Source organism: Lacerta agilis, chromosome 2 (genome assembly GCF_009819535.1).
Source record: "Lacerta agilis isolate rLacAgi1 chromosome 2, rLacAgi1.pri, whole genome shotgun sequence".
NCBI classification, from domain to species: Eukaryota; Metazoa; Chordata; class Lepidosauria; order Squamata; family Lacertidae; genus Lacerta; species Lacerta agilis.
In genome coordinates, this window is record NC_046313.1 from 80,355,455 (window position 1) to 80,382,431 (window position 26,977).

Sequence of the window (26,977 nt, forward strand, 5' to 3'; positions counted from 1 at the left end):
CTTGATGCTCCCCAGACGAGCCTCCCTTGCAGCCTGCCGTCCAGCGTGACAAGTGGAGCATTAACCCCCTTGTGGATCTCCCCGGCAGACAGGGCCCATTTGTTGCGTGCTCTGCCTTGAAGTCTAGGTTATGTCAGCGCTGCGGGAGACACCAGATGCAATTATCTGCCATTCTGCAGGGCTGGCAGCTCATGCATAGAGAGGGGAGCGGAAAGAGATGCTCCCGCTGTGATGTCCCTGCAATACAATGCCTCCCTATGCGCCATGTTAACAGCTCATGACCCCCGGGCTTTTCCTGTCACAAGTCTATTGAGGAAGCTGGCTTAGGTGACAGAGCCCAGGGCTTAAGCTTGAGCCACTTTTCATTGCCAGGCTTCAACCTGGGAACAGGAGGAGTGGGATGCTGACACAGAGATGTACCTGTATGGCTTGCTGAAGATGCTCAGCCTGCCAGCCCTCTCTTAGCACCTCTTCCAAGGTCTCTTCTGTCATTTACGGTCATCATATATATATATTTAAGTACTCAAAACTACCGAGCTCGGTACAATTATGCAGTTGACAAGGCGCTGCCTCCAGTATTACAATCCATTGGAGTAGTCTGTAGATATGTCTCAGAATTCCATGGCACCATTAATATAGGGTGAGGAAGGGGGTGCATTTCCCCCCTTGTTTTTCAAACCGCAAATGATGATTTCTATGTCATTTATTTATGAGGACATTTATAGCCCACAATTCCTCAAGGTGCTCGAGGTGGGGTACACAGCTCTCCCCTTCCCTGTTGTATCCTCACAACAATCCTGAGAGGTTGTTTATTTATTAAATGCCTATACAGCTCTTCATTCAAGGGTCACGGGGCGGGTTTGGCTGAGCAATGGTGACTGGCCCAAAGTCACCCAGGGGGCTTCATGGTTAAGTGTGTGGTGGGTGGGTGGGATTTGAACTCTGGATCTCCCCCCAAACTTGGGTCAGTGCTCTAACTGGATGACTCCATGCCCGCCCCCACCTATACCCATGGTCAACTCACGAGTTCTATTCACAGAATGTCTTGTTATGAGCAATGCAATGAATGAGTTCACCTATTCAATCTACCCTAATGCCTCCTAAGGCATTGCTTGTTTATTTAACACCATCCAAATGCTTAGCAAGGTCCAGAAAGAAAAGGACCCCTGCCCTGAAGAGCTTACAGTCTAAAATTCAATATAGAGGAGACAAGAGAGGGAAAGGATGTAATGGTAAACAGGGAGAAGAGAATGTGCATGTATTTCAGTTGCAAGATTTTATTCCAACTGTACTATAGTGGTCTATAAGCTTTGAAGGTGGGAGAGGAAATGAACACAGAGGCCCTCCATATGTCTTTTTTTATTGTGTAATTGTGGTCATTTCTTGCTTGTGATAGTATGAGGGCAGTTCCATGCAATCCCGCTTTCCAGAACTGTTTGTGCCTGCAAAGGTTCTGAAGCGGACAAAACACTCTGTTGACAATGAGCGCACACTGAATTCCTGTAACTTTTTAAATTACAAATATTTGGATGCTATCCCACTTTTGTCCCACTGCAGGGCAAGAGACGATGATGCAATGACAGTGCATGAGCAACTCATGAAGGGGAATGATGTGTGGACAATCCAGGATAAATCCACCACTGATGCACAAATATTGCATTAGTGGCACAATCAGAGCCGTCTCTACCATTGGGCTTAGTGGCGCGTTGCGCCAGGGCGCTGGCCTCTCAGGGGCGCCCCAGCGAGTGGGGGAGCTGCGTGGCTTTGCCGGCAGCCGCCCCTTTCCCTGCACACCGCCTCCTCCAGCAGGGGCGCATCGAGGAGGCACACGCAGCCGCCCGCGCTCCTTTCCTTCCCCTGAAGCGAGGCGGCGGCGGAGCTGCCTCCATCAAGGGGCAGCGCCCCCACCCGCTCAGCCCAGCCGCCCGACGCTGCGCGCTCCTCCGGGCGCAGATCGCCACGCCTCCGAAAAAGCCGCCTTGAAGGCAGAGAGAGGCGCTGGGGACCTCGGAGGCGGAGGGGAAAGTGCTTTCCTCACCGGAAGCCTCTGGCGCAACAGCAGCCCCCTCCTTCTCCGGGGTCAGGCTCGAGGGCTTTGGGTGCTCCTCAGAGTAGACCCATTGAAATGCGGGAGCAGGACGCTCTCCGCTGGGCAGATGAGCCGGGATTAGCATCCTGCAGGCGTTCCCACATGGGTACAGAAATTCGCCCGGGCGAGCTCGGCTCGGAAAAGGCTAATGCAGCAGGGAGGGTGAGGGAGTGGTAAAAACTCGTAAGCTTGGTTTTGCGCCCAACATGTGTAAAGCTCTTCCTTTCCTCAAGTCTCTCCAGAGCTTTGGCCAGGAGACACTTCCCAGCCTTGCTGGGGTCTTGAACCCAAGTCCCCCCTGCCTGAACAGCTTCCCAGGTGGGGGTGGGAGAGAGGGAGGAAGAAAAGAAAGAGGAGACTCGAGGAAAGGATGAACGCTCTTCTTCGCCCGATCTCGCTCCTCTCCCTCCCCTTCCCCACCTCCCTTTCCTCGAGTGCAAGTTTTGGAGGGCGATTAAAAGGAGAGGAAAAGTTGGGCGAAAGTCTCCGCGGGAGGAGGAGGAGGAGGAGGAGGAGGAGGAGGGGGACTTAACCCCGCGGACCAAGTCTGCTTCCCTTTCTCTCTCTCTCTCTCTCTCTCTCTCTCTCTCTCTCTGTGTGTGTCCCTCTGTTCTCCCCCCCCCATCTCTTCGCTTTCTTCCTTTCGCCTGCTGCTTTCCCCTCTCTGTCTTTTCCCCCCGATCGAGAGCAGGTCGCTGAGCAGGTCTCCCTGGTGGCTGTAGTTTCCCCCCTCCCTTCCTGAAACCAAGGCTGCCCGAGGTCAGCTCGCCGTTTTCTGGTTTCGCCTCCCTTTTTGGGTGTGTGTGGGATCTTGCCCACTGCATCTTACCAGAAGGCTGTTTACCAACGGGGAAAAGGGGGAGGAGCTGCACCTGACGAGCTGCTGCCTGCTTTGCAGCAGATGAAGATGCAGGAACTCGTGCAGGGTCCGTGAGTGAAAATGGAAATCCCAAGCTGGGGGGGGGGGGCGCCGGAGGGATCATTGAACCATGGCGCCAGATAGGCTTAAGACGGCCCTGGGCACAATGCAGGATACAATCCTGCAAACAGCAGCAGCAGCAACCCCAGTCAGGAGGGACCCTTTGAAGGTCCTGACTATGCTGTGTTGCTGTTTCTAATACATTTTAAAAAACCATTCCTCTGTAATATTGCAGAACATGCAATCCTCTGTTCTGATCCTCGCTTTGAACTAATTGTGTTGAAGATACTGCCACGGAGCTTATTGGACTCCACTGTGCCTGTTTGCTAATGGAGTGACAAGTTGTGGCTGTTGTTGCTGTGACTCATCTAAAGCATCTGTTCTTCATATGCTGGGAGAGTGTGGAATCATAAAAACACTTTGGCAAGAACTTTATTAGAAATGTTAATGGCATCTTAAGAATCATTAGTCTCGTCAAGCTCTTGAGCATCTTCCAGTTGAATGGAGCTTGACTGAACTACAGTAACTGGGTGCAGATAACTTTTTGGGTGCTTAGGGAAGGGCTCACATTCTAGATATGGAAAGGGAAAAGATTCGTCTACCTTCCACCTACTGCAAGGTAACTGACTTGTGTCAATGTTGTCACTTTGCTTGCTGCTAGAAATTAGTTGCAAAAATGCTTTTAAAATATGCACATTTTTTTTTTTTACAGTTTATCATGTTTTAGGAGTGTGCTGGATTTCTTTTTGATTCATAGCTTATATCAGCCTTCTTCAACCTGGTGCTCTTCAGATGACTTGGACTACAATTCTCATCAGTTCTTGCCAGCATGATGTGTATTTTACTTTGCTAGTTACCTTGAGTGAGCTTGTCAGAGAAAGATAGGGAGAAAGGCTAATAAAAGTTGGACACAGTCTTCTCACCCTACCCTACCAATCTTACTTAGCCTCTCTCTCTCTCTCTCTCTCTCTCTCTCTCTCTCTCCACACACACACACACACACACACACACACACGAGCCTCTGAACTTTGTTGCAAATCTGGTTCCCAGCAAGTACCAGTATACATAGAGTAATCTATGGGGCAATGTTTGTAACATAGTAAGCAGTTGTCTGCGTGGGGCTGTGTGGAATCACTATGGTAAGAGTTGGGGCAGCTTATTTCTAGTATTTCTTACCTACTCTCCCTCTTCAGGTCCCAGAGCAGGTGACATAAACCAAAATCCAATAATGAAACAATGAATATTCAACAAACCATAAAACGACAGTAATCAAAGCATAAAACAAATACAACTAATAACACCATTTACAGGGAGGACAACCAAAGACTCATGGTGTAAGTCCAAAAGACACTATAGGGAGTGAGTTTCACAGCTTTGGGGCTGCCACAAAGAAGGCCCTGTAGGCATGGGGAAGTCCTGCTGCACACCTCAGCATGCAGAATTCATCACAAAAAGCTTTAGAACATGGCAATCTAGGATTGGGGAGGTATAATTCCTGATGTTTACAGGGTGTGGCACATGAGTGCCATGGCTTATGTAGCTAAAGCAGCAGCACCTAGGCACAAAGGGGAGGTGCTGGAAGGCTTGGGAGAATCTCAAAGTTCACAGAAGCCCCTGAACAGCCTAATCAGGACTGAGCATGCTCAGTGGCCATAGAACATGGGTAGGCAAACTAAGGCCCAGGGGCCGGATCTGGCCCAATCACCTTCTAAATCCAGCCTGCGGACAGTCTGGGAATCAGCGTGCTTTTACAGTCATACCTCGTGTTATGAACGCTGCATGTTGCGTTCATCCAGGGTTACGAACGTGCCAAACCTGGAAGTACCAGAACAGGTTACTTCCAGGTTCAGCGGTTCATGCATGCGCAGACACGTCAAATGACATCATGCGCAGAAGCACTGAATCACGTCTCACACATGCGCAGACATGACACTTCATGATACAGACTGCTCATGATGTGAATGGGGCTCCGGAACGGATCCCGTTCGCATCCAGAGATACATGAGTAGAATGTGTGCTTTTATTTAAAATGCACCTCTGGGTTATTTGTGGGGCATAGGAATTCGTTCACCCCCCCCATGTAGTCCGGCCCCCCACAAGGTCTAAGGGACAGTAGACCGGCCTCCTGCGAGAGAGGGCCATAGAGCATCTGAGTTGCATCCCCTGTGTCTCCAGGTAGAGCTAAAACCCTGGAGAGCTTCTGCTTGTCAGTGTAGACAATACTGGGCCAGCTGGAACAATAGTCTGACTCTGGACACGGGTAGAGCTGTGGTCTAAACCACTGAGCCTCTTGGGCTTACTGATCAGAAGGTTGGCGGTTCAAATCCCCATGACGGGGTGAGCTCCCATGGGTCTGTCCCAGCTCCTGCCAACCTAGCAGTTCGAAAGCATACCAGAGTGAGTAGATAAATAGGTAGCGCTGTGGCAGGAAGGTAAGCAGCATTTCTGTGCGCTCTGGTTTCCGTCACAGTGCTCTGCTGCCCCAGAAGCAGTTTAGTCATGCTGGCCACATGACCCGGAAAGCTGTCTGTGTGCAAACGCCGGCTCCCCCGGCCTGAAAGCGAGATGAGCGCTGCACCCCATTGTCACCTTTGACTGGACTTAACCATCCAGGGGTCCTTTACCTTTTACCTTTACCTGACTCTCGATAAGGCAGCTTCCTCAAAAAGTCCTCTGTGGAGAATTAAGGCAGCTCGCTACCTGTTGACACTTGTGGGCACCATTACAACTGTTGTGCAACCGCAGCGCACTGCCGAGGGCACAGAGTTCTGCTAATGCAGTGACCGCTCTGGCTGGATGTCCCGTGGTGCTTTGTTATAGCTGAGAGGAGCGCACACTCTGGTTATAAATAGCCACAGCCGCACCTCGCCATTTTTCAGCTGCGGGAGAAAATATGAAATGTGTATAAATAAAAGCAGAAAGAGAGCAAAGACATATGGGCAGGGAGTAATGGCTTGACTTCTTATTCCTCAGAAACTCTTTTCCAGGAGGGGACCATTCCATCACAGTCATGCCATCCCGCGGCCTCCTCTCTCTCTCTCTCTCTCTCTCTCTCTCTCTCTCTCTCTCTCGCTACAGCTATTGTCGGGGACTGTCAGAGAGAGGGGGAGGTTCAGGCTAGGAAAGAGGGCACCAGCGAAGAGAAACAATTGTCCATAACACAGGTCCAAGAGCAGAAACAGAAGAATCTGTCTTAGACCAAGCTGAGCTATTGGTTTATATTGGGATAAGCTCTGACTGGCTGCAGCTTCCCAGGGTTTCAGGCAGGGGTTCTTCCTAGATCTACCACAGAATGCTACCATTTGAACCATTTCTCTCCATTTCTCACCCCCCCCCCATCTTAAGTTCAGTTCTCCACATTTCGACACCCGTTTGTGATTTTATTCTAAAATCCTCGTGCAAAATCCACTAGCAAACCTCTCCTGATTTTGCCAAAAATACTCATTTTTGCAAAAGCAGCCCCCCCCAATTTAATGCATTTCAATGCCACTTTCACTAATATATGTATTTTAATGCACACTTTAGCCTAGTATGTGCATCTTTTGTACACTTGACTGGAGAATTGTATTACAAAATTCAGAGAAGTGCAAATTTTGAAGGATGACTGTGTTTCAGTTTGTGTACTGTTCCAGAAAGGGTGCCTTCTTTCTGCATGGACTGGTCGCATGGCAACATGTGCAAATGGCTTGAGATACCTATTAAGTCCCTAAATTACCATATAGTATATATTCAACACAAAAAACACCTGCAATTTGTTGTTGACAAAGGGCAGCTCGACATATAAAGGGCCCCATTACTTTCAGTAGCTTAGGGCCTCATCCGGCCCTGAGCACAGATGTTGTAAAGGTTGTTGTAAACAACCCCATTGAAGAAGATAACAGTGGCTCCCCAGACTTCATTGGGGGCCCCATAACAGTACAGCCCTTCAGGGCTCTAGTTAATTGTCCTCGCTGGTCTGGGTGTGTTTGGGACAAGGAGGGACGTTTGTCTTTAGCTGCGAACTGTATTGAATTTCTACATCATCCCTAACCCTCACGCAGCCCGCATCTCGCTCCAGGAAGAGAAGGGTAGCTGGCAATCGCAAAACCACTAGGTGGAGAGAGAGAGAGAGAGAGAGAGAGAGAGAGAGAGAGTGTGTGTGTGTGTGTGTGTGTGTGTGTGTGTGTGTTTTAAGACAAAGTGACAAATAGCATGCGAGTTAAAAGTCTGAAGATGGAGTACTCCATTTGGTGGTGAATGGCAAGGCTCCTTATGGTGATTGTAAAACATTGCTACAGTCCTGTAAATTTCCTCCATCTCTTGCTGAGTATCCATAAGCAACAACCCTGCCCTAAAGAGCTTACAGGTGAAAGATGTATTTCAAGGCAAATTGCTCACGGGATTCTAGCAATGAATGAATATTGGTTTTTTGGCAGAAGTTTGCGCAGGCCGTGGAAAAGCATGCCGCAGGGACCCTGTTCTCTCCTCTGGTCTGAGCCTCTGGAGTCCGGAAGCTGCAATTAATACCAATAGATGGCTAATGGGGACAGAGGGAGCTGTATTATGCCAAAACAGAGGATTAGTCCATTGGTGTTGTACCACTGAGCCACAGCTCTTTGCCTTCCACTTCCCCCGGCACACGGCCTCACCTTCCATTCCGATGCATCCCTGTCCACATGGCTGTGAACAGCCCAGATCCACCACCCCCCCTCTCAAAATTCCCCTGGTGCTTTCAGGTGCGAGCTTAATATTGCGAGCGAGTCATTGAGTTATGGCAAATCAATAATTGGCAACAGGTTTCTTTCTTATTGGATTTTCCCCAGATTAAATGGAGGTGGGGAAATATGGGTGGCATTTTGATGTGTGAAAAACTTGCCTGCATTAGAAACACCAGTCCCACATCCACACTATATATTTAATGTGTGTTTAAAGTATGCAGCTCTTCCCACTCCCAAGAATCCTGGGAACTCTTGTTTGTTAAGGCTGCTGGGAACTGTAGCTCTGTGAAGATGAAACTACAGTTCCCAGGATTCTTTGGGGAGGGGGAGCCATGCGCTTTAAATGTGCATCAGGTGTGCTTTAAATGCATGCTGTGGGCATGACTTGTGTCTGTTCCATCATAGCTATATATTTTATTGTAGAAACTTGGGCCATAACTACCTGAGAGTGGAACTCTGCTCATAGGATTGTCCTGCCGACTAGGCTGCTCCAATGCAAAAGAGGGCAGGATCCTGCACCTTTAATCATTGTATAGAAGCTGAAGGAGGTGGAAGGAATTCACACGGATCACCTGCTTTTTCCACCTGTGCGCGTCTCTGAGATGCATCAGATGAAGTGGGCTCTCTTCTACGAAGGTTTAGACTAAAACAGTGCTTAAGTTGCTATAGTATTCTTGGTTGGTTTCATCAGATGATTGGTTCATTTTTTCCAAAGTGACCCTCCACATGTGCATTGTTCCCCTTAGCTGCCTTTATGGGGGACAGAGTGTTCTATGCTCTTGATTTGTGGGAGCTTGCAATAATCCACTTCCAGAACCCCTGCTCCTCCCTCCCCATTCAGAGACTCCCCGCAAAAAAATACAGTACGCAAAACTCATATTCACATAAATAACACCACAACTTTTAGCAGTGTGCTACTGTAAAACACGTTCCTGTTAAGTGACCCACAAGCTTTGGAACTGGTCTGTGGTTTCCTGGAGAATTGGTAAAGGGAATAAAGCTCCGCCGTTCTCCCGCAAAGGTATGCACCCCCATTGTTCAGCCTGGATACTGAGGTCCGGCTCCGAGGGCCTTCTGGTATTTCCCTCACTGCGAGAAGTAAGGTTACAGGGGATCAGGGCCTTCTTGGTAGTGGCGCCCTGTGGAACGCCCTCCCATCAGATGTCAAGGAAACAAACAACTATCTGACTTTTAGAAGATGTCTGAAGGCAGCCCTGTTTAAGGAAGTTTTTAATGATTGGTGTTTTATCATGTTTTTAATATTCTGTTGGGAGCCATCCAGAGTGGCTGGGGAAACCCAGCCAGATGGGCGGGGTATAAATAACAATTAAATAAATTGTTGCTGCTGTTGTTGCTGTTGTTGTGCTTTGCTCCTCTTGCCAGTCTCAGTTTGTGAACCACTTTCTCTTGCATCAAGCATTTGCGTTTGAAGCCCTTCCCGCCGAACCCCTGTCCTAACCTCTCCCTTCTCTGCCCTGCAGACGGGATCCACAGTGTGACAGCCCAGTGCGTCCTGCGCGTCATTGTCATCACCGAGGACATGCTGGCCAACAGCATCACGGTGCGCCTGGAGAACATGTGGCAGGAGCGCTTCCTCTCTCCCCTCCTGGCCAACTTCCTGGAGGGCGTGGCCACCGTCCTGGCCACCCCGAAGGAGGATGTCTTCATCTTCAACATCCAGAACGACACGGACGTCGGCGGGCAGGTGCTGAACGTCAGCTTCTCCGCCATGGCGCCCCGCAGCGGCCATTTCTTCAGCTCGGAGGAGCTCCAGGAGCAGCTGTACATGAAGCGCATGACCCTGACCACGGTCTCCATGCTGGAGGTGCTCCCCTTTGACGACAACGTCTGCCTCCGCGAGCCCTGCCAGAACTACATGAAGTGTATCTCGGTGCTCAAGTTTGACAGCTCGGCTCCCTTCATCGCCTCCGTCTCCACCCTCTTCCGGCCCATCCACCCCATCACGGGCCTGCGCTGCCGCTGCCCCCAGGGCTTCACCGGAGACTACTGCGAGATGGAGATCAACCTCTGCTATTCCAACCCCTGCCGCAACGGAGGGGTCTGCACCCGCAAGGAGGGCGGCTACACCTGCATCTGCCACCAGCACTTCACAGGTAAGGCTGTGGTCGAACCTCAGCGAAGGAGGAGGCTTGCTGTGGGACGGGGGGGGGGTAGGGTTTTCCCAAATGAAATTCTGCTCTCAGGGACTTCCATATGCCTACTTAGGACCAGGCGGAGTCTGTGTGCCAAAGGGATCCACATTCTGCACTGAGGATACTAGACGTGCTTTATTTGTGTGGGTTTCTGTTTCTCGTCACAGTGATTTAAAAAATAATAATAATTAATGCTCAATATAGGCACTACCCGTAAACATGTACACTAGAGGGAGACTGGACTCTGATCTGCCTCCTGGAATATTCTTATGATAGAACATGCTTGTGGCCGCCGAGACCATATATCACCAGTCCTGAATGGCTCCCAGTACCTTTCCGAGCACAATTCAAAGTGTTGGTGCTGACGTTTAAAGCCCTAAATGGCCTCGGCCCAGTATACCTAAAGGAGAGTCTCCACCCCATCGTTCAGCCTGGACACTGAGATCCAGCTCCGAGGGCCTTCTGGTATTTCCCTCACTGCGAGAAGTGACGTTACAGGGAACCAGGCAGAGGGCCTTCTCGGTAGTGGTGCCCGCCCTGTGGAACGCCCTCCCATCAGATGTCAAGGAAACAAACAACTATCTGGCTTTTAGAAGACATCTGAACGGTGGCAGCCCTGTTTTGGGAAGTTTTTAATGTTTGATGTTTTATCGTGTTTTTAATATTCTGCTGGGAGCTGCCCAGAGTGGCTGGGGAAACCCAGACAAATGGGCAGGGTATAGATAAATCCTCCTCCTCATCATCATCATCTTACCTATTACTTTTTTTAATAGCCATTTTTTAAAATGTACATTAAAAACACATTTAAAACACACCGCTTGCTCTCAAGAGTCTTGGCAACTGTAGTTTACCCCTCTAAGAGCTATGATTCCCAGCACCCTTAACTACTAACAGTTTTGAGGATTCTTGGTGCTTTAAGTGCATGGTTTGTGCACAACCTCTGTTACGGGGGCTTTAAGTTATAACAACTGTGACTAGAAGAAAAACTTTCCCTCAATCACCTTCTCGTAAGATATTGGATTATTGGTCTGCAAGCCTGACTAACCAACCAAAGCTTATACCAAAGCTGCTTCCAAACGGGAGGCTCTGAGCGCTAATAAATCACTGCTTTTCCACTGTAAGCTATAAGTGGAATTGCAATTGACTTTCTACACTACTGGGGATATTGCACTTTTTCTGCCTGTTCGTGGGCACGACACAGCGGCTGTGGATGGGGGAGGGAAGATCCAGCTCACCTGAGCAGCCATTTGGAAGTGGGCAAGGCAGAATCCAAGGAATCCTTTTTTTAAAAGGGGTGTGTGTGTGTGTCTGTGTGTACACACACACACCTAGCACTTATTAATTTAAGCATGATTCCCCATTGCTACCCATGAAATGCCCATAAACAAAAGTAGTTAATGTTCGTTTGGGACTGTAAGCATTTAATTGGTGGTGGTGGAATAATGTTGCTAAAATGACGGGGACTGAAAAGTGCCGTCCCCCCCTTATTAGCATTATTTTGCTATAAATCTCTAACGTTCTTTTATGTAAGTGTTATTTAACTAACATTTCATTTTTAAAATCAGAATTGTTGGTTGGAAGAGTTTAATCAGGAGGAAGAACCCATGGTGATCAGGTCCTCCCCATTTATTCTTTTAGAAAGTTAGCATTGTAAAACTTTTTCTTTAAGCGTTATTGTGCTGTTTATTTATCTTTTTTTTATAAAAAAAAAATGCTGTTCCCTCAAGAGGTTTAAGGCTAACTGAAAGACTGATGATCTGCAGGGCCACAGGTCCCACATCCCTATTGTAAAGGCCAGAGTGGTGGGATCCAGTGAAGTGAGTGCCCTGCACACCTGTCAAAATTGGCACCTCTGGGATGGGGAGATAAATATCTGGTCTGCAGGCCAGAAATGATTCCCCATTCTTGCTTTAGAGCTTTGGGTTTACTATAACGTTAACTGTGGGAGGCAGTGGAAGACAGGAGTGCCTGGCGTGCTCTGGTCCATGGGGTCACAAAGAGTTGGACACGACGAAACAACTAAACAACAACAACAAGCACTCATCTGCCAGCAGGTGGACAGTAGCAAGGAGCCAGGTAGGAGGGGAGGAAAATGTGACGGTGATCAGCAGGTACTTGCCATGTTCCATAGTCAGGCTACATGGCCAGCAGCAATGGAGAAGATTTTCAAGCAGACCTAGTTACTTACTAGCAGGGCTCCAGCTTAAGGTTTAACAGGATATCCTGCAAAGGAAGGTGTTGAGAGAATTGCAAAGATGGACAGAGTGAGAGTTATAAATTTTTGCAACCACACTTTCCTCCAGGGGAATCATTCATGCCAGTCTGCTCAAGACTGAAAAGTGCAGGCTCTAGGATGGCAACAGAAGGGGCAGCGATTGTTGTGCATTACAGCAAGAGCTTAGTGCATCAAATTAGAAACACAGGCATCAGGGTTGTGTTCTGAGAGTCTGCTTGTCATTGGGGGTGAGAATCATAGAGTCAGAAGGGACCACAAGGTTCATCTAGTCTAACCCCCTGCAATGATTTCTCCAGCAGAAGCCTAGAGTTTGGAAGTAAAATATACATGAAGAAATGTCATAAAATATCTGTGTACTTGTTCTTGGGAAACCTGCTTAGTATTCCGGTGTGTTACTTAATACTGTCCTAAGAAAAAGGTTGCTTTAGGCATAGACACAGAGCTGTAACAACAACAACAATTTATTTATATCCTGTCCATCTGGCTGGGTTTCCCCAGCCACTCTGGGTGGCTTCCAACAAAATATTAAAAACACAATAAAACATCAAACATTAAAAACTTCCCTAAACAGGGCTGCCTTCAGGTGTCTTCTAAAAGTCATATAGTTGTTTATCTCCTTGACATCTGATGGGAGGGCGTTCCACAGGGTGGGTGCCACTACCAAGAAGGCCCTCTGCCTGGTTCCCTGTAACCTCACTTCTTACAATGAAGGAACCACCAGAAGGACCTCGGAGCTGGACCTCAGTGTCCAGGCTGAATGATGGTGGGGGAGACGCTCCTTCAAGTATACTGGGCTGGGGCTGTTGTGCTTAGAAATATACTGGGAGCCAATTTAGGTCTTTCAGGACCAGTGTTATGTGGTCTTGGCTGTTGTGTTCCGAAGTTGTGACAACAGTTTTTCTGTTGCATTAATCAAGCTTCTTAGATATTCCACTGGGTAGTCAGACTGGGACTCCAGGCAGCTTACACAAATTAAAACACAGAAGGTTTTAAACATATAAAAAGTAATTAAACTATTCTTCTTTGGCGATCACTCATAGCTGAGTAAGATTGTCTTCCATAAACACGGTTTTAAAAATGAGTTTGTAAGTGACTTATATTAAACTATATAATATAATATAATATAATATAATATAATATAATATAATATAATATAATATAATATAATATTATATTAGTGATTTATATTAAACTATAACAGAATTACAACAATATAAAGAAACCTAAGTTTTAGCCAGAGTAGACCTATTAAAGTTAATGGACCTAACACAGTCATATTTATTCTTTATAGTAGATCCATGCTGAGTAAAACTTAGCTGAATGGACCTTAACAGGATTTAAGCAGCCTAATGGTTTACAGAAATGCAAGCCTGATCCTGAGCCTTTTATACACAGAAGGAAGGCCTATTGAGCTTAATGAGGCTTCCTTCAAGTAATTGTGACATGGTCTTTTCATGAGCAGGATGGATCTGAAGATAGGCATTGCAGTTCTTTCGCTTAGATACACACAGCTATTAACATATCATCCCTACCAAGCCTCCTGTTCCCTTGATCTACAGGGTAGATCACGTATTCACCGGACAGACAGTCAGGAACAGAGGAGCCAGGGGCTGCCGGTTGATAAAAGGATGAGGCAATGAGTAAAGTGGCTTTGCGCACCTTGGCCTACCAGGAGGGAGAGACGCACCTCCAAGCCTGGCTGGGGAAGAGATAAGCAAAGTCAATGGTAATTAACCCTGAGTGTCTGAAGTGCAAGCCCACATTAGGAGGAGGGTTAATGTGCACTTGCTTCCCTGTCACTTCCTGGCATCTCCCCCGTTTCCTTAGGAGAGTGGACAGGACCAAAAGAACAGAGCAAAGAACCAGTGGAGGAATTAGAGGGGGCGGGGTTCATTCTGGCCCTCCCCTTACAGGCTGTTGCTAAGTAGCTCTGTGCTGAGCTGAGCCTACCCAACTGGTGGATGAAGATTCTCTGTGTTTATCACTCTAGCTATTTATCTTGTTAAATATGCATATTTATATTCATTATTTAATTTGTAAGCCACTCAATAGGCTTCTGAGCAGTTTTTACAAGTGTAAAAATCAATTGCACTGAAATACAAACGCACACAGCAAAGCAACGCCATTCAAACATCTGTCATTAGAATCGGCAATAAAGCAACCCCATTAAAACAACACAGCAATGAAAACAGGAGACATAAGGTGAGCAGGTGCGGAGGAAGGCAGGGCCTTTGGTATTTCTGAATAGGTTTCAGGTTTTCTCGCCCATGCGTGGCAAGCTTTGCTTGCCAAAACCCCCCTCTTCTATACAGCTGTGGAATGTCTTCCTTTGTAGTCAGTCAGCCTGGTGCGCAATCTTGCCGCGCATGAGGGGTCTTCCTTTTGGGCCACTGCTTCTGCTCTTCTGATTTTTAGCATTACTGTGGGTAAGCTCATGGGTCACCAGGCCACAACACAGGGGTGCTGCTCTCACCTGTGCAGTGGCCGTGGGAGACGAGGGTTGCCCAGTCCCGCTGCTTCCCCTGATCATTGCCTGGCGCAATAGGTGGGAGAGAACAGGGTAGGAGAAGTCACACTTACCCCTTCTCCCCTACTACTTCGCAACTGGCAAAGGCATGAGCAGCATCTGTGGGGTGTGAACTGGCAACCCTATAAAGTCCCATGTGGTGATGCTCAATACCTGGAACTGGCAGGCCAACCGGAAGCGACCATTAGGGGGCAAGGAGAGCCCAGCTGGGTCAGATCAAAGGTCCCTTGGGTCCACTCTCCTGCTGCCTACATTGCCAACTAGATTATGCTTCCAGGAAGGCCACAAACAGGACACAGAGGCACACCCTCAGCATTGCACCATTGCTATCCCCAGAAAGGCATCACTATAGTAAGAGGGGAAAGGCAGAAACAGTTTTACATAAAACATGCACATTCAAAGGTATAGCCAAAGAGATGCTCTGCATTTATTTGCATTTATGAATTGTTTCCTATAAAATGTTTCCAACAGAAACGTCAACCATTAAAACAATTTCATATATAAAAACAACTTCAGTGCAGATACAAACTGGGATAGAAAGAAATCTCCTCTTGAAAGGCTGCTTGAAGTAGGAAGGTGCTAAAGGACAATAGTGGAGGTGCCTGTTGAATCTATAGCAGGAGGGCGTTCCAGAGGGCAAATGCCGCCACACTAAAGGGCCAATTCCTACATCACACAGAATGGGCCTCCTGAAATGATATCTGCAGTTTGGAAATGTATAAGGGAGTCGTTGGAGCAACCCACAATTGCCTAACCTTGGCTCCCATAGGTTTAAGTCGGGGCTCACAAGCAAGAGACTTCAGATAAAAGCAAAACAGCAGCTATAATTAAAATGCATTCCATCTCACCACAACGAGGAAGGTTGTGACCATGTGACCTGCGTGTTTGCTTGTCGTTTGCTTGTTCTTCTATGCAGGAGTTTCTAACTGCTAATGAGCTTCCACAAGACCCCTGCTGCTCTCCCTTCTTGTGGGTCTTTCTCTCTGATCTGGACTTATGACAGTTCAGATAGAGGACTGTAAAGCAGGACATGCATCCGCCCTGCTGGAGCTAGCATACCTGGCAAATGTCTTTGAGTCAAGACCCAAGAAAGGGTCATTAGTGTGGTACAGCCAAAAAGAACAAGAGGTGTGGAGGCTGCAGCAGCAGCAGCAGCAGCAGCTGGTGCTACAGAAGTTTGAAGCCTATGAATATTTTGTGAAGCAGGTAGCCTCTGTCTTTCCAGTTGGAACAGATTAAATGTGGCTCCCGCTCCCGTCTTCACTCCCCCTGGTTTCAGACGGGAGGGAATCATTACGGATCTCATCAAAGAGAGGGTGCTTTCATTTCAGAGACAATGGGAAATGCCTCAGGTTCCCCGGGGGGGGGGGGATGGAACTACACAGAGCCCCACCATTCCCTCTTCCTAGATTTAAAGAGGTGGCAGCTCCTTCTTCTATAGCTGCATAGATCACCCTTGATCTTTAGCAGAAAGGGGATGAAATGGAGGAGCAGGCTGATGAAGGAAGGCGTCTTGAAAACAGCACTTTTCTCAGCCCTGAATCAGGATGCCCTCTGAGCCCAGATAGGCATTGCTTGCTTGCTTGCTTCAGATTGTGTATACAGGTAGTTTGATCCGTCCTCTATAGACTTTATCTCCTTCTGGATGAATCATAGTCCTTTTCAGGACTATGACTCTAGCACTCGTTACTCAACTTCCTCCAAGTCATCATCACAAATATTACCTATGATGAGTAGGACCATCTCTGAGTTTTGTGGCGCAGAAACAAATAACAAATCCTCTGGATATACAGTAAAAAGAAAGCTATCCTAAGGCCACTTGGGAAAGCATTTTCTCTCTCATTTAATCTATTCCAGCCCTGCTGAGTTTTCTAGATTACCTTCCTTATTGCATTGTTGTTTACTGGCATTAGGGCATATTCCAGTGTCAACCAGACAGATTTGTACTTTGAGATGACGGTACATTTGGATTGTGAAAACAACAGAAGTTTGATCTGTCAACTAGGGATGACTATAATCTGTAACTGCAGGCCTTGTCTTTTGAATAAGTGTTTTGGAACTGCCTTCTGGTGAATATCAGACAGGCTCCAACCTGTCTGGGAATTCGGCACCCATTGAGGACCTTTTTATTCCACCAGGCCTTCCTAGAATGATGATCCCAGCCTGGTCACTATTAATTTTCGAACGGTATAATGTTACTTTAATAGGTTTTTGTTAAGTATTGAAGTTCTCACCCTAGGCCACTAGGGGTGTTGTGTATATAGTTTCACTCTGCCTACTGTGGCTGCAGTTCTCACTCAGGTCCGCACATGCAAATGAAGGATTGAGATTGCCGGTCACGGATTGGGTAGCTAGAGAGAGAGTCGTTACTGTTGCATGTTACTGAATACTATATAAGCAGGCTGGCTCAGCCCTTCAGTTCAGTTCAGTTCCAGCCTCAGAATAAAGAGAGCTGCTTGAAAATCACTGTGTTGTCTGCTATGTCCACCCACTATTCAATAGTTTTTTATCTGGTAATCAGCAAATCCTATCCATTTCTGTTTGGTACATTGCTCTGAGATTCTTTTGGACATAAAGCAATTAAGAAAATTTATAAATAATTACATAAATAACTGTCCCGCCCCACCCCACTAGACCCTTAGCCTTCCAGATTTCTTAGTGGCTTCAGGGACAGTCTTTTACAAAACCCTCTGCTTAAATAGTGCTGCTGGAGATGCATAGCACATGTCCTCCAATGCTGCTTGATATCAGTTAGTGAGTAACAAAACCAATGGAGGGGGTGAGCTGTATGTTGGCCTGGTAGCTGTGGCAACTGTCCAGTACAGTGTAGCAGGAGGTGTTCATCTTCCCATGCTCCTTGTGGTTAGTTTACCATCCACAGCTCTAGATCTGCCTAGATTTGTAATACTTCCATTCCAGAGAGCCTCTTTCAGCAAACTACAGTATAGGCATGGTGGGCTCATTAGATCCTAGCCAGCCCTCTCTTTGCCTCTCTTGTTTCAGCTTCAGAGAAGTGGAGGTGGGGGGGGGGGATACTGGCATTTGCAAACTAATTGTCTTTTCTGGCACAATCTGGCAAGAAGCAATTGCTTCTCTCCCTGTTGGATCCAAGGCTGTGTGGCCCTCATCACAACTGAGTATTGGTGGAAGAGCAGGGACCCATTTCTCCCCCCCCCCCCCGTACTGAGCCCATACCATCTTCTGTAATCAGCATTAGTCCTACGAACATGCAAAGAGACTTGCTGGATCAGATTAAAAGGCCCATTTAGTCCAGCAGTCTGCTTTCAAATGACCTATGAAAAGTCCGCAAGGAAAACAGCAGCCCAGTAGCACACTTCTGTCAGACTTGGAAGGTGTGAGTGAGTCTAATACCCATGTGAGGGCGAGACTCTGTGCTCTAGTGAACCAGAGAAGTATTTGAACTCAGGTGTGCTGCAATGCATAGGATATGAGCCTTGCCGACAAACGGTTCGAAGGAATTAGCTCTCAGCTGGGCCCGAGAACTGTTGTCTCCTCCTCACAGATCACTGGCAAAGAGAACTCCCCTTGCCCAACACTCTGCATTCCTGTTCCACCAAGGGAAAACTACAGCAGCAAACCTGACATGCCTGGTATTGGTGACGACAGCGAAGAGTTCAGCTTGTCAGAAGGACGGCATGTATGTGGAATCTGATGGCTCTGCTTCAGGTTCCCCAAGGCACCAAATAGTAGATGGCGACACCAAGTGGCTCTTTGGGGACACAACAATACAAACAGGAGAGGTCTTCCAGAAGCCACATTTAGGGACACGGATTCCAGTTGTGTTGGAAACGGCCTCAATTTGGCAGCTGTAACGAGCAGAGAGATTTGCTGTTGCTAACCACTGCCAGGAGCACCTGATGGTGTCCGTCCAGCAACTGTGGTTCTTCTTTTGAAAGAGATAGATGTCGTCCGTTTCCCCTAGGGCTGCTACCTGGCCTGCTTTAAACTAGAGCAATGGGCTCCTTGCTGTCTCCTCAGTAGTCAACAACCACGGTGATGATGTCAGTCCCATGTACCCTGCCTGCGAGTGGAAATTGCTAATATATGCACATTGTCATACTAGCTCTTACAAAATGCTCCCCGCTGAACATTTCTATCTGGATGGATGACCTTGGTGTTTCATGCTCTTATCAGCTAATTATGAGTCCCCAGGTGATGGCTCTGGCGATACTCGTGTTAGAAAACAAATCTTTTTAATGCATGAAATGGTGAGGGAATTGCTAGTCCGCATCCCAAGCTGTTTTCCTGTATATGCCTGGAAATGAGGCCTGCTGAAGCCTCAGGAGAGTAGGCCTATGTGGCTGGTTTCACAAGAGCAAGGGCTTTTGATATGTTTATAAACCTGAGGGAAATTCCTCAGCTGAGTTTAATGTGCTTTTGTGAGGAGAACCATGCATGGGTGTCCACAGGAGGGAGGCAGTTTACCCTCTCCAGTATGAACCATAATTACCAGCTTTAAAAAAAGAAAGAAAAGCAAGCTTTTAGCACTTGTAGAACCTGAGATATGAGACAAAATGTACAGGTACTGTTCTCATTTTTTTTAATGAGAAATGATAACTCTGCCTTTCAGTGTTTTACTTTGCCAGTCGCTCATGGAAAAATTCCTGCAGACATACTGTGCATGGAACTATGGATTTTGTTCCTGGTAAGGAGGACTCGACTGAGGGATCTGCTGTCATGGCCAGCGCATCAGGAACTTCACACAATCTCTTTCTTTGGGTGACTGGAAGACACCAATTCTAATACGAGTAAATGTTTGCCTTGTGTGTAAAGGAGCTAATGTAACAGACCTTTTCAAATTAGTCCACAGGAGATATTTGCTGAGTGTTCAGCGTACGTTTCTCCTCGGCCATGCGGAGCGACCAGCAGCTTTCAGGGTGATGGAGCTGAGGTCCTTGGGATAAAGCTGGAGTCTGAAGGAGATGCCATGCTTTGAGTTTTCATGGTTCTCCTTGGTGTATATGGCAGTGGGCAGGGTTTTAAATCTCCAAAGCATGGCTTCCTAAACTAGAACGCTTCGATGCATGAAGTTTTACATAGGGTATAATCAGGAGGAAGAGGCTTATCAGGCTGGAAGCTGTTGCACCTGGTTGGCTTTTCTGGAGCACCACAAACGTGATTGACAGTACGCAGACATATTCGGTGCCTTGTCTTACTTAGCAATCTATGTATTGCCCCACCCTGTCCAATGCCAGGAACACTCAGTTTGATGTTTCCTCCAGCCTTTGCCTCTTCCACTCCCAGAAGCCCCTTGACCTCTTTTCTTCTGTTCTCCCCCCCCCAAACAGGTGATAATTGTGAGGTGGATAGTCGGGCAGGACGCTGCGTCCCTGGCGTATGTAGGAATGGAGGCACCTGCACCAACTCTGCCGATGGCGGCTTCCAGTGTCAGTGCCCCCCGGGGGGCTTTGAAAAGCCTTACTGCGAAGTATCTACACGCTCCTTCCCCCCAAAATCTTTCATCATGTTCCGAGGACTTCGCCAGAGGTTCCACCTGACCCTCTCCCTCTCGTAAGTTATTTGAGCTGGAGCCTTATCATGTCAGTTAACAGAATAACCATCTTTCAGCTGCAGCTGATGATAATCATTTTCCATTCTGCTCTCCAAAATGCATTTGCCTGACCTTTCTGGGTTTCTCCTTCATACTAGATTGGGCTGAGATATGAGCTCTAGCTGAGTGTCTACTATTCAGATGTGACTTTTTAAAATCTAGCTGGAAGAAAAGAAGATTATTAGAATTAAGGTAAAGGTAAAGGACCCCTAACAGTTAAGTCCAGTCACGAATGACTCTGGGGTTGCAGTGCTCATCTCACTTGATTGGCCAAGGGAGCCGGCGTTTGTCCGCAGACAGTTTTTCCGGGTCATGTGACCAGCATGATTAAGCTTCTTCTGGCGAAACCAGAGCAGCGCACGGAAACGCCATCTACCTTACTGCCGGAGCGGTACCTGCTGTATTTATCTACTTGCACTTTGAGATGCTTTCGAACTGCTAGGTGGGCAGGAGCAGGGACTGAGCAACGGGAGCTCACCCTGTTGCGGGGATTCGAACCGCCAACCTTCCGAGCGGCAAGCCCTAGGCTCTGTGGTTTAGACCACAGTGCCACCCGCGTCCCGCATTATTAGAATTATTATTAGAATTGCCAACCCCTTTTTTTCTCGTTGCAGAATGGCTCTTATCTATCTTATCTTATCTTATCTTATCTTATCTTAATCTATTTTACCCACCCTTCATCATAAGGTCCCAGGGTGGGTTGCACCAATTAAAAAACACAATACAATAGAAATTCAACAAGTGCAGCTTTACCAGATATGGGATGCAGTGTTAGCTCTCACTTGTTGAATGTTGGCCTGCCATTTAAGGCAGAAAAAGAAAGACACCAACCCTCCTTTTTCTTGATGGTTGAATCTTAATCTTAGTCATTCTGCAGTAGCAACATTCTCTTCAGCCAACTGTACCTGATGGAAGTATTGCCCCAGGGAATGTCATAATTCATCTCAGGCCCAGGCTAGCTAATTAACAACTTGCAGAAATGCTTATTCTTCCTCTGCTTTATCACTGTGTTGCTTTGTTTAGATTTGCCACCTTAGAGAGCAGTGGCCTCCTAATCTACAATGGACGTCTAAATGAGAAGCATGACTTCTTGGCTGTAGAGATTGTGGATGGGCAAGTCCAGCTGAAGTACTCCACAGGTAGGTGATGCAGATGGGTCTGCAGTGCCTGTTTGCCTACTTTCTTACAATGGGGGTGCCTCCTTTGTAGAGATCAACAGGGAGGAGGAAGAGGACGAAACCAAAATGAGTTGGACATTGGGTCTGGTGCCACCTACTGTTGGTCTCCCTGCCTTCTGCTATACCAGCTCCAAGGGGCACCAGGCTCCAATCTCTTAGCAACAGAAGAGTGATGGCCGATGTCTGTGGTTTTTTGGGACTCCTGGTACTGCAAAACATGTTCATGGTAGAATAGGATGGGATAGAAGGAGCTTTATTGGAGAGGAAGCATAATCAGCAATGCAGGACTGCAGAAAGGAGGTGCAAGTGAAACTTGTGGGGAGCAGGTGGGTTCCAGGGCTCAAAAGGACTAAAACATGATGTGTTGGGGGTGAGGACTGAACACAAACAGTGTACCTGGCCCAGAAGATCATATTAGCTGCCCTGCAGAGGAGCATATGGCTTCAGGATGAGCATTCAGGTTTGAACTCCTGGTGTGTGCCTTGTCTCTTCAGGGTCTGTACCTGAAAGTGTGATTCTGTGATTCTTTGTGAATCTGTGTGTTGAGACTTTGATGGCAGGGGTAGACCGGGATAAGCCAGTGGGCTGGGTTTCTGTGTTGCACTGTGTTTGCAATCAGTGGTGGTGCATTTGTAACCACTGAGACTGAAGAGGAATGCTGGGTTATGCTTTGCACAGAGCAAAAGGGTTGAGTGCAAAAGCTCCCCCAAGGACATTCACCTGGCACCTTCACAACATATCTTTAGGTGTTAGGCAAAAACATTTCTCTTCTCTCAGGCCTTTGGCTAATTAAACAATCTATGGCCTTTTAAACTGGGGGCATGTATAGTTTTTGTTTGTTATTCTGGTATGTATTGTTGTAAACCACCCTTTGAACTTTGGGTAAAGGGCAGTATAGAAATTTAATAAACTATTATTATAATTAAAGAGTGTTAATGGGGAATCACAACGGTACTATTTATACGTAGGTATAGGGTGTGAGCAGGCATGAAGTTGGGGGGGAAAGCATAAAATGGTATGGATTGCGAGGGAACATCTTTGTATGCGCAGCAATGTTTGCGTTCGCGTGCCTGTATAATATGTATTTGTACGTCGTCGTATCATGTTGGGTCTGAAGGTCACAGTCAAATTAGATTGTGTCTCAGAGGACTAGTTAAGCATGCTTTTCATGTTGGGATGAATGATGGAGCTGCATCAGTGAGAAGCCATGTTCTGTTTTAAGCTGTGGTTTAAAAGGCATCCTGTTATATGACACAACAAGACCACCCACCCAAAACCATGTCCGTTACACATCAGGTTCCATCTGAAGATATATAGCCTTTTGTGGGCTGCTCAACTTCAAAGGCAATGTTCAGGTGTCAAGTGCCTTAAATATAGTTACCGAAAGGGCTGTTATTTCCGGGACTCTTAATGTATCTGAGTCAATGGCCAGGGTGCGAAGGCTGACCACAGCCACAAATAGGAACCCAAGCTTGTTTGCTTGCTTAGTTGCAGGGGGGAAATTCAGGTCAACACTGTGATACTGGACTCCACAGCTTTGCTTAGGAGTGCGTGCATGTTTATGTGCACGTGTGTACTGTATTTATATTATTTACATTCCGCCTTTCAATCCTAATATCCCATAACCAATTAAATTAAACAATCAACCCATTTAATAAATGATCAAAAATACAAAGAATGAAGGAGGGAACCACACATTTTTTAGGGGGTTGATTCTCTCTGTTGTCTTTTTTAAAAGTCATATTAAAAGCCACCAATCACCTCCTGTTCCTCAAATTTAATCCTCTTCAAAAAGACACTACCAAGTTGTTACATATCCTAGACAGGATTTGGCTGTAACAGGTTCTTTTTTCACAAGCTGCTCAACATGGAGAGCTGATGTTTGGAAGGGCCAGACAAAGATTAGCTCCAAGGCAGCTGCCTTTCCTTTGTTCCCTTGCCAATATACTTGGAACCATTTGACTGAATCGCTTTGAAGGGTGCATGCCTTCTTCCTAACATTGTAGTGCCTTATTTATTTCTTAGAAAGTGTATCTAGAAATACTAAATTAATGCTACTGTATGTTTCAAAGCAACTTCTCTCCCTCTCCATCTTTGTGCATATACACAGCGCATGTGTTATCATGCTGTCTTCCACAAGTTGTACTTTTGCATACGTGCCTACATGTGATGAACTGTCAGTGATTATATGGGCCAAAGTGAGACTCTCTTATCTTGATATGTTTGGAAGAGTGATACTGCTACCACACATTAGCAGTGTTCCCTTAGGGTTTGTCAAAGGGCCAAATGTGCCCTTTTCCTTCAAAAGTAACAGCTGTAGGAGGCTCCCAAGCAGGATCAGGATTGCAGGACGTGGCAAGGACAACTGGGGTGCAATTTAACCCTTCCCGGTGGGTCTGCAGCACAGTGGAGAAGAATTAGCATGCCACCCTGTGCCGCGGTCCTGTTCCTGTTTGGTTCCCTATGACTGCCATTTTTAAAGAAGAAAAAGGGACAATTTAAAAAAACAAAAAAACCACACATTTTACATATTGTCTAGTTTGGCCTAAAGTCTGCCTGGCTGACAGTTTATGATGTCTCTCCTTGCAGGAGAGTCTAGCACCATTGTTGCTCCCTACGTGCCCGGAGGTGTGAGTGACGGGCAATGGCATACGGTGCAGCTTCACTATTACAACAAGGTAGGTGCTAGCATCTTTGGCTTTCTGTCATTGTGATTATTTTGTTATCCTGGTTCTGTCTGCAGTTCTTTTCCAAGTGCCATGGGTTTTAAGGGGAAATATGATACAGATTCATTCTATCAGATTTTTCTCTCTGGCCTAATTTTGTTTCCTGTACTTTTTTTTTTTTAACCTGGCTAACTGCTGCCCCGCCCAGCAAACCACTTCTTTGAATCAAATATGCTGGCTTAAAAAAAAAAAAAGTGAATTGCATTAGCTGGGATGTAGTGTTGATAATTAATGGGATCAGACCAGAAATGGAGAGGTAGTTAAACTCTTTCTTTCTGGAGAGGGAAATTAGCCTCGTTGCAGTCTTAAGAGAAAAAAAAACCTCTGTTCTGAAAATGATCTTTGCTTTGCAGGAAATTTCCCCTCTAATGCTAACCCTTGCTTCAAAGGAAGGATTTTCTGCAGAAATGCATCGGGACGGTTACATTAAATAAGAACCTGGTGTTCTTTGTCCCTTGCTAGTTTTCTATCTGCAGGGATTCTGCTCCCCACCCACCCACTGACATCTTGCATTCTGACTTGTCTTTTCCCCCCTGAATGTTTCAATGGGACATTAGTGACTTGTGGTATCTGGAGAAGTGTGCATGCACACGAAAGCTCATACCAAGAACAAACTTAGTTGGTCTCTAAGGTGCTACTGGAAGGAATTTTATTTATTTTTTATTTTGTTTTGACTATGGCAGACCAACACAGCTGCCTACCTGTAATTGAGAATAAGGAAATGTGGCTTTTTTTGTTTGGGTGATGCCCACTTAGTCCTTGCTATATCATTTCAGCCCAAGATCAGCTCCCTGGGCTCTGTGCAGGGACCTTCCAAAGAAAAAGTGGCCATTCTAATGGTGGACAAATGTGATGCATCTGTGGCACTGCAGTTCGGCAACGAGATTGGGAACTACTCCTGTGCAGCAGAGGGGGTGCAGTCCAGTTCCAAAAAGTGAGTGTTTCCTACTTGCAGCTAGACCAGAAATGTGCTGCCCACTCTTCAAAGAGCTAAGTAGAAACACCTTTCCTTTCCTTACCTCCCTCCCCCCCAATTGGAAGTTAGGAAGGAGAAGCTTGGAGAGTGGTCACGTGACTTGTAATAAGCCACACCCTACTGCAGTGTCAGGGGGAGTCTCACAGTTACCCATGCAAACTGCTCTGTGCCATTGTTTCTCTCTGGCTTTTTGCCTGCTTCCCCACCCCACAGATACAGAGGCAGCGGCAGTTTTTATTACTCAGCTCCGTATCCTGTCTAGGAGGAATGGCTAACCTGTGACCCTCCATATGTAGCTGGACTCCAACTCCCTTCAACCCCAACCAGCCAGCATAACACCACACCCAGGACCAGTGCTAGGGTTTCTTGCGCCCTAGGCGAGACCACCTTCTGGCGCCCCCCGCCCCCTACCAAAGCCTGCTTTAGCAGGAGCCAGGGGGTGGTGTAGGGGGCAAGCAGCACCTCTCCACTACAGCGGAGAAGCTGCTGCTAGCCCCACCTGCCCCCCTGCCCAAGCCTGGCCAGCGCCACCTCCATTTTAGCGCCCTAGGCAATTGCCTAGTTCACCTTAATGGACACGCTGGCCCTGACCACAGCAGCCAGTGTGGCATAGTGGTAAGAGTGTCGAACTAGGGCCTGGGAGACCAGGGTTCAAATCCCTACTCGGCCATGAAGCTCACTGGGTGAACTCAGGCCAGCCACTGCCTCTCAGCCTAATCTACCTCATAGCTCTGTTGTGGGGATTAATTGAGGAGGGAGAGAACCATGTATGCCACCTTGGGCTCCTTGGAGGAAACAGTGGGATAGAAATCAATAAATACTGTAATAAATAAATAAATAGTCAATGGTCAAGGATGCTGGGAGTTGTAGTCCAGGAACATCTGGAGGGCAAAACTTTGGCTACCCCGATACACACACATAAACACATGATGTCTAATGCCAAAATAGACTTTACAAAACTAAGTTGCACAAACCACAGAAACACAAATAACCATAATTAAAATGCACAATAAAGCAGTACCTTTAGAACAATGTAGCAATTGCAAGCAGGAGCCTCGGGCAATCCTCTGGACACCCTTACTTGTGAGGTCCACTGCACTTGCCTGTGTGTGATGGCTCAGACTGGCTAGAAAACATTGCCTATGCACAAAGCAGTCCAGAGCTTCGATCCAGGCAAGGGAAATATTAGCTTTTAGTTTTGCGCATTTTGTTTTGCTTGTGGCTGTTTCTGTGCACCTGAGTCATGCATCAGAAGTCACCTACAGAAAGGGGGACGAGAGAGGGAAGTGCGGAGTTGAGGATAGCAGGGCAAAAATGGAATGGGGGTTAAGGAAAGGGGGGGAAGAGGGGAAGAGGAGATTGCAAACATTGTGAAAGACAGAGAAAGTTAGAAGCAAATAGGAATGAATGGCAAGGAAAGAAGATAGTCCTTATACTGGACTAGGGGTGCACACATGCACACACACACACACACACACACACACACACTACATGCAAGCTTCTACTCAAAAGAAGAGCTGGATATAATGGAAAATAGATGCAAGGGAATGGGACATGAGAAAAGTTTGAACATGACTTCTGAAATAACTAGAGGCCTCTTAATATTGGGGTGTCTGTTTTGGAAAAAACACTGTCGAAGACTTTTTACAAGTCAATCTTCATTATCAGGATTTTCCTTCGTTGGGATTAGTGTATTGTGTTACCAACTGATGTTTGTTTGTGAGTGTCAGAATCGGTCATGGGTCTCAAGTAATCATGCGACAGCCTTATTTGCATTGGCGCTTGGATGGTAACACTTGCTTTTCAGTGATCCGAATGAAACGGTGGGAGTGTAAGGTTTTTTTTATCAACGACTTTCATTAAGAAAACCCCAAATTTCCCACTACAAAGGCTTTTCTCATGGT

The 26,977-nt window shown here is 46.9% G+C and overlaps 1 protein-coding gene across 5 annotated transcripts in view; it reads left to right on the forward strand.

The window, feature by feature from the left end:
- The window catches only part of CELSR3 (cadherin EGF LAG seven-pass G-type receptor 3), an 84,479-nt gene that overhangs the window by 23,584 nt on the left and 33,918 nt on the right, over window positions 1–26,977 (forward strand). For all 5 annotated transcript variants that reach the window (XR_004426020.1, XM_033141011.1, XM_033141013.1 and 2 more), the window contains exons 2-6: window positions 9,187–9,819; window positions 19,931–20,153; window positions 21,217–21,332; window positions 23,961–24,049; window positions 24,874–25,031. Coding sequence is in view for 4 of the 5 variants with exons in the window: in XM_033141011.1 (XP_032996902.1) it covers window positions 9,187–9,819; window positions 19,931–20,153; window positions 21,217–21,332; window positions 23,961–24,049; window positions 24,874–25,031 (1,219 nt within the window). In the remaining variant the exon portion in view is untranslated. The remainder of the gene's footprint in view (window positions 1–9,186; window positions 9,820–19,930; window positions 20,154–21,216; window positions 21,333–23,960; window positions 24,050–24,873; window positions 25,032–26,977) is intronic.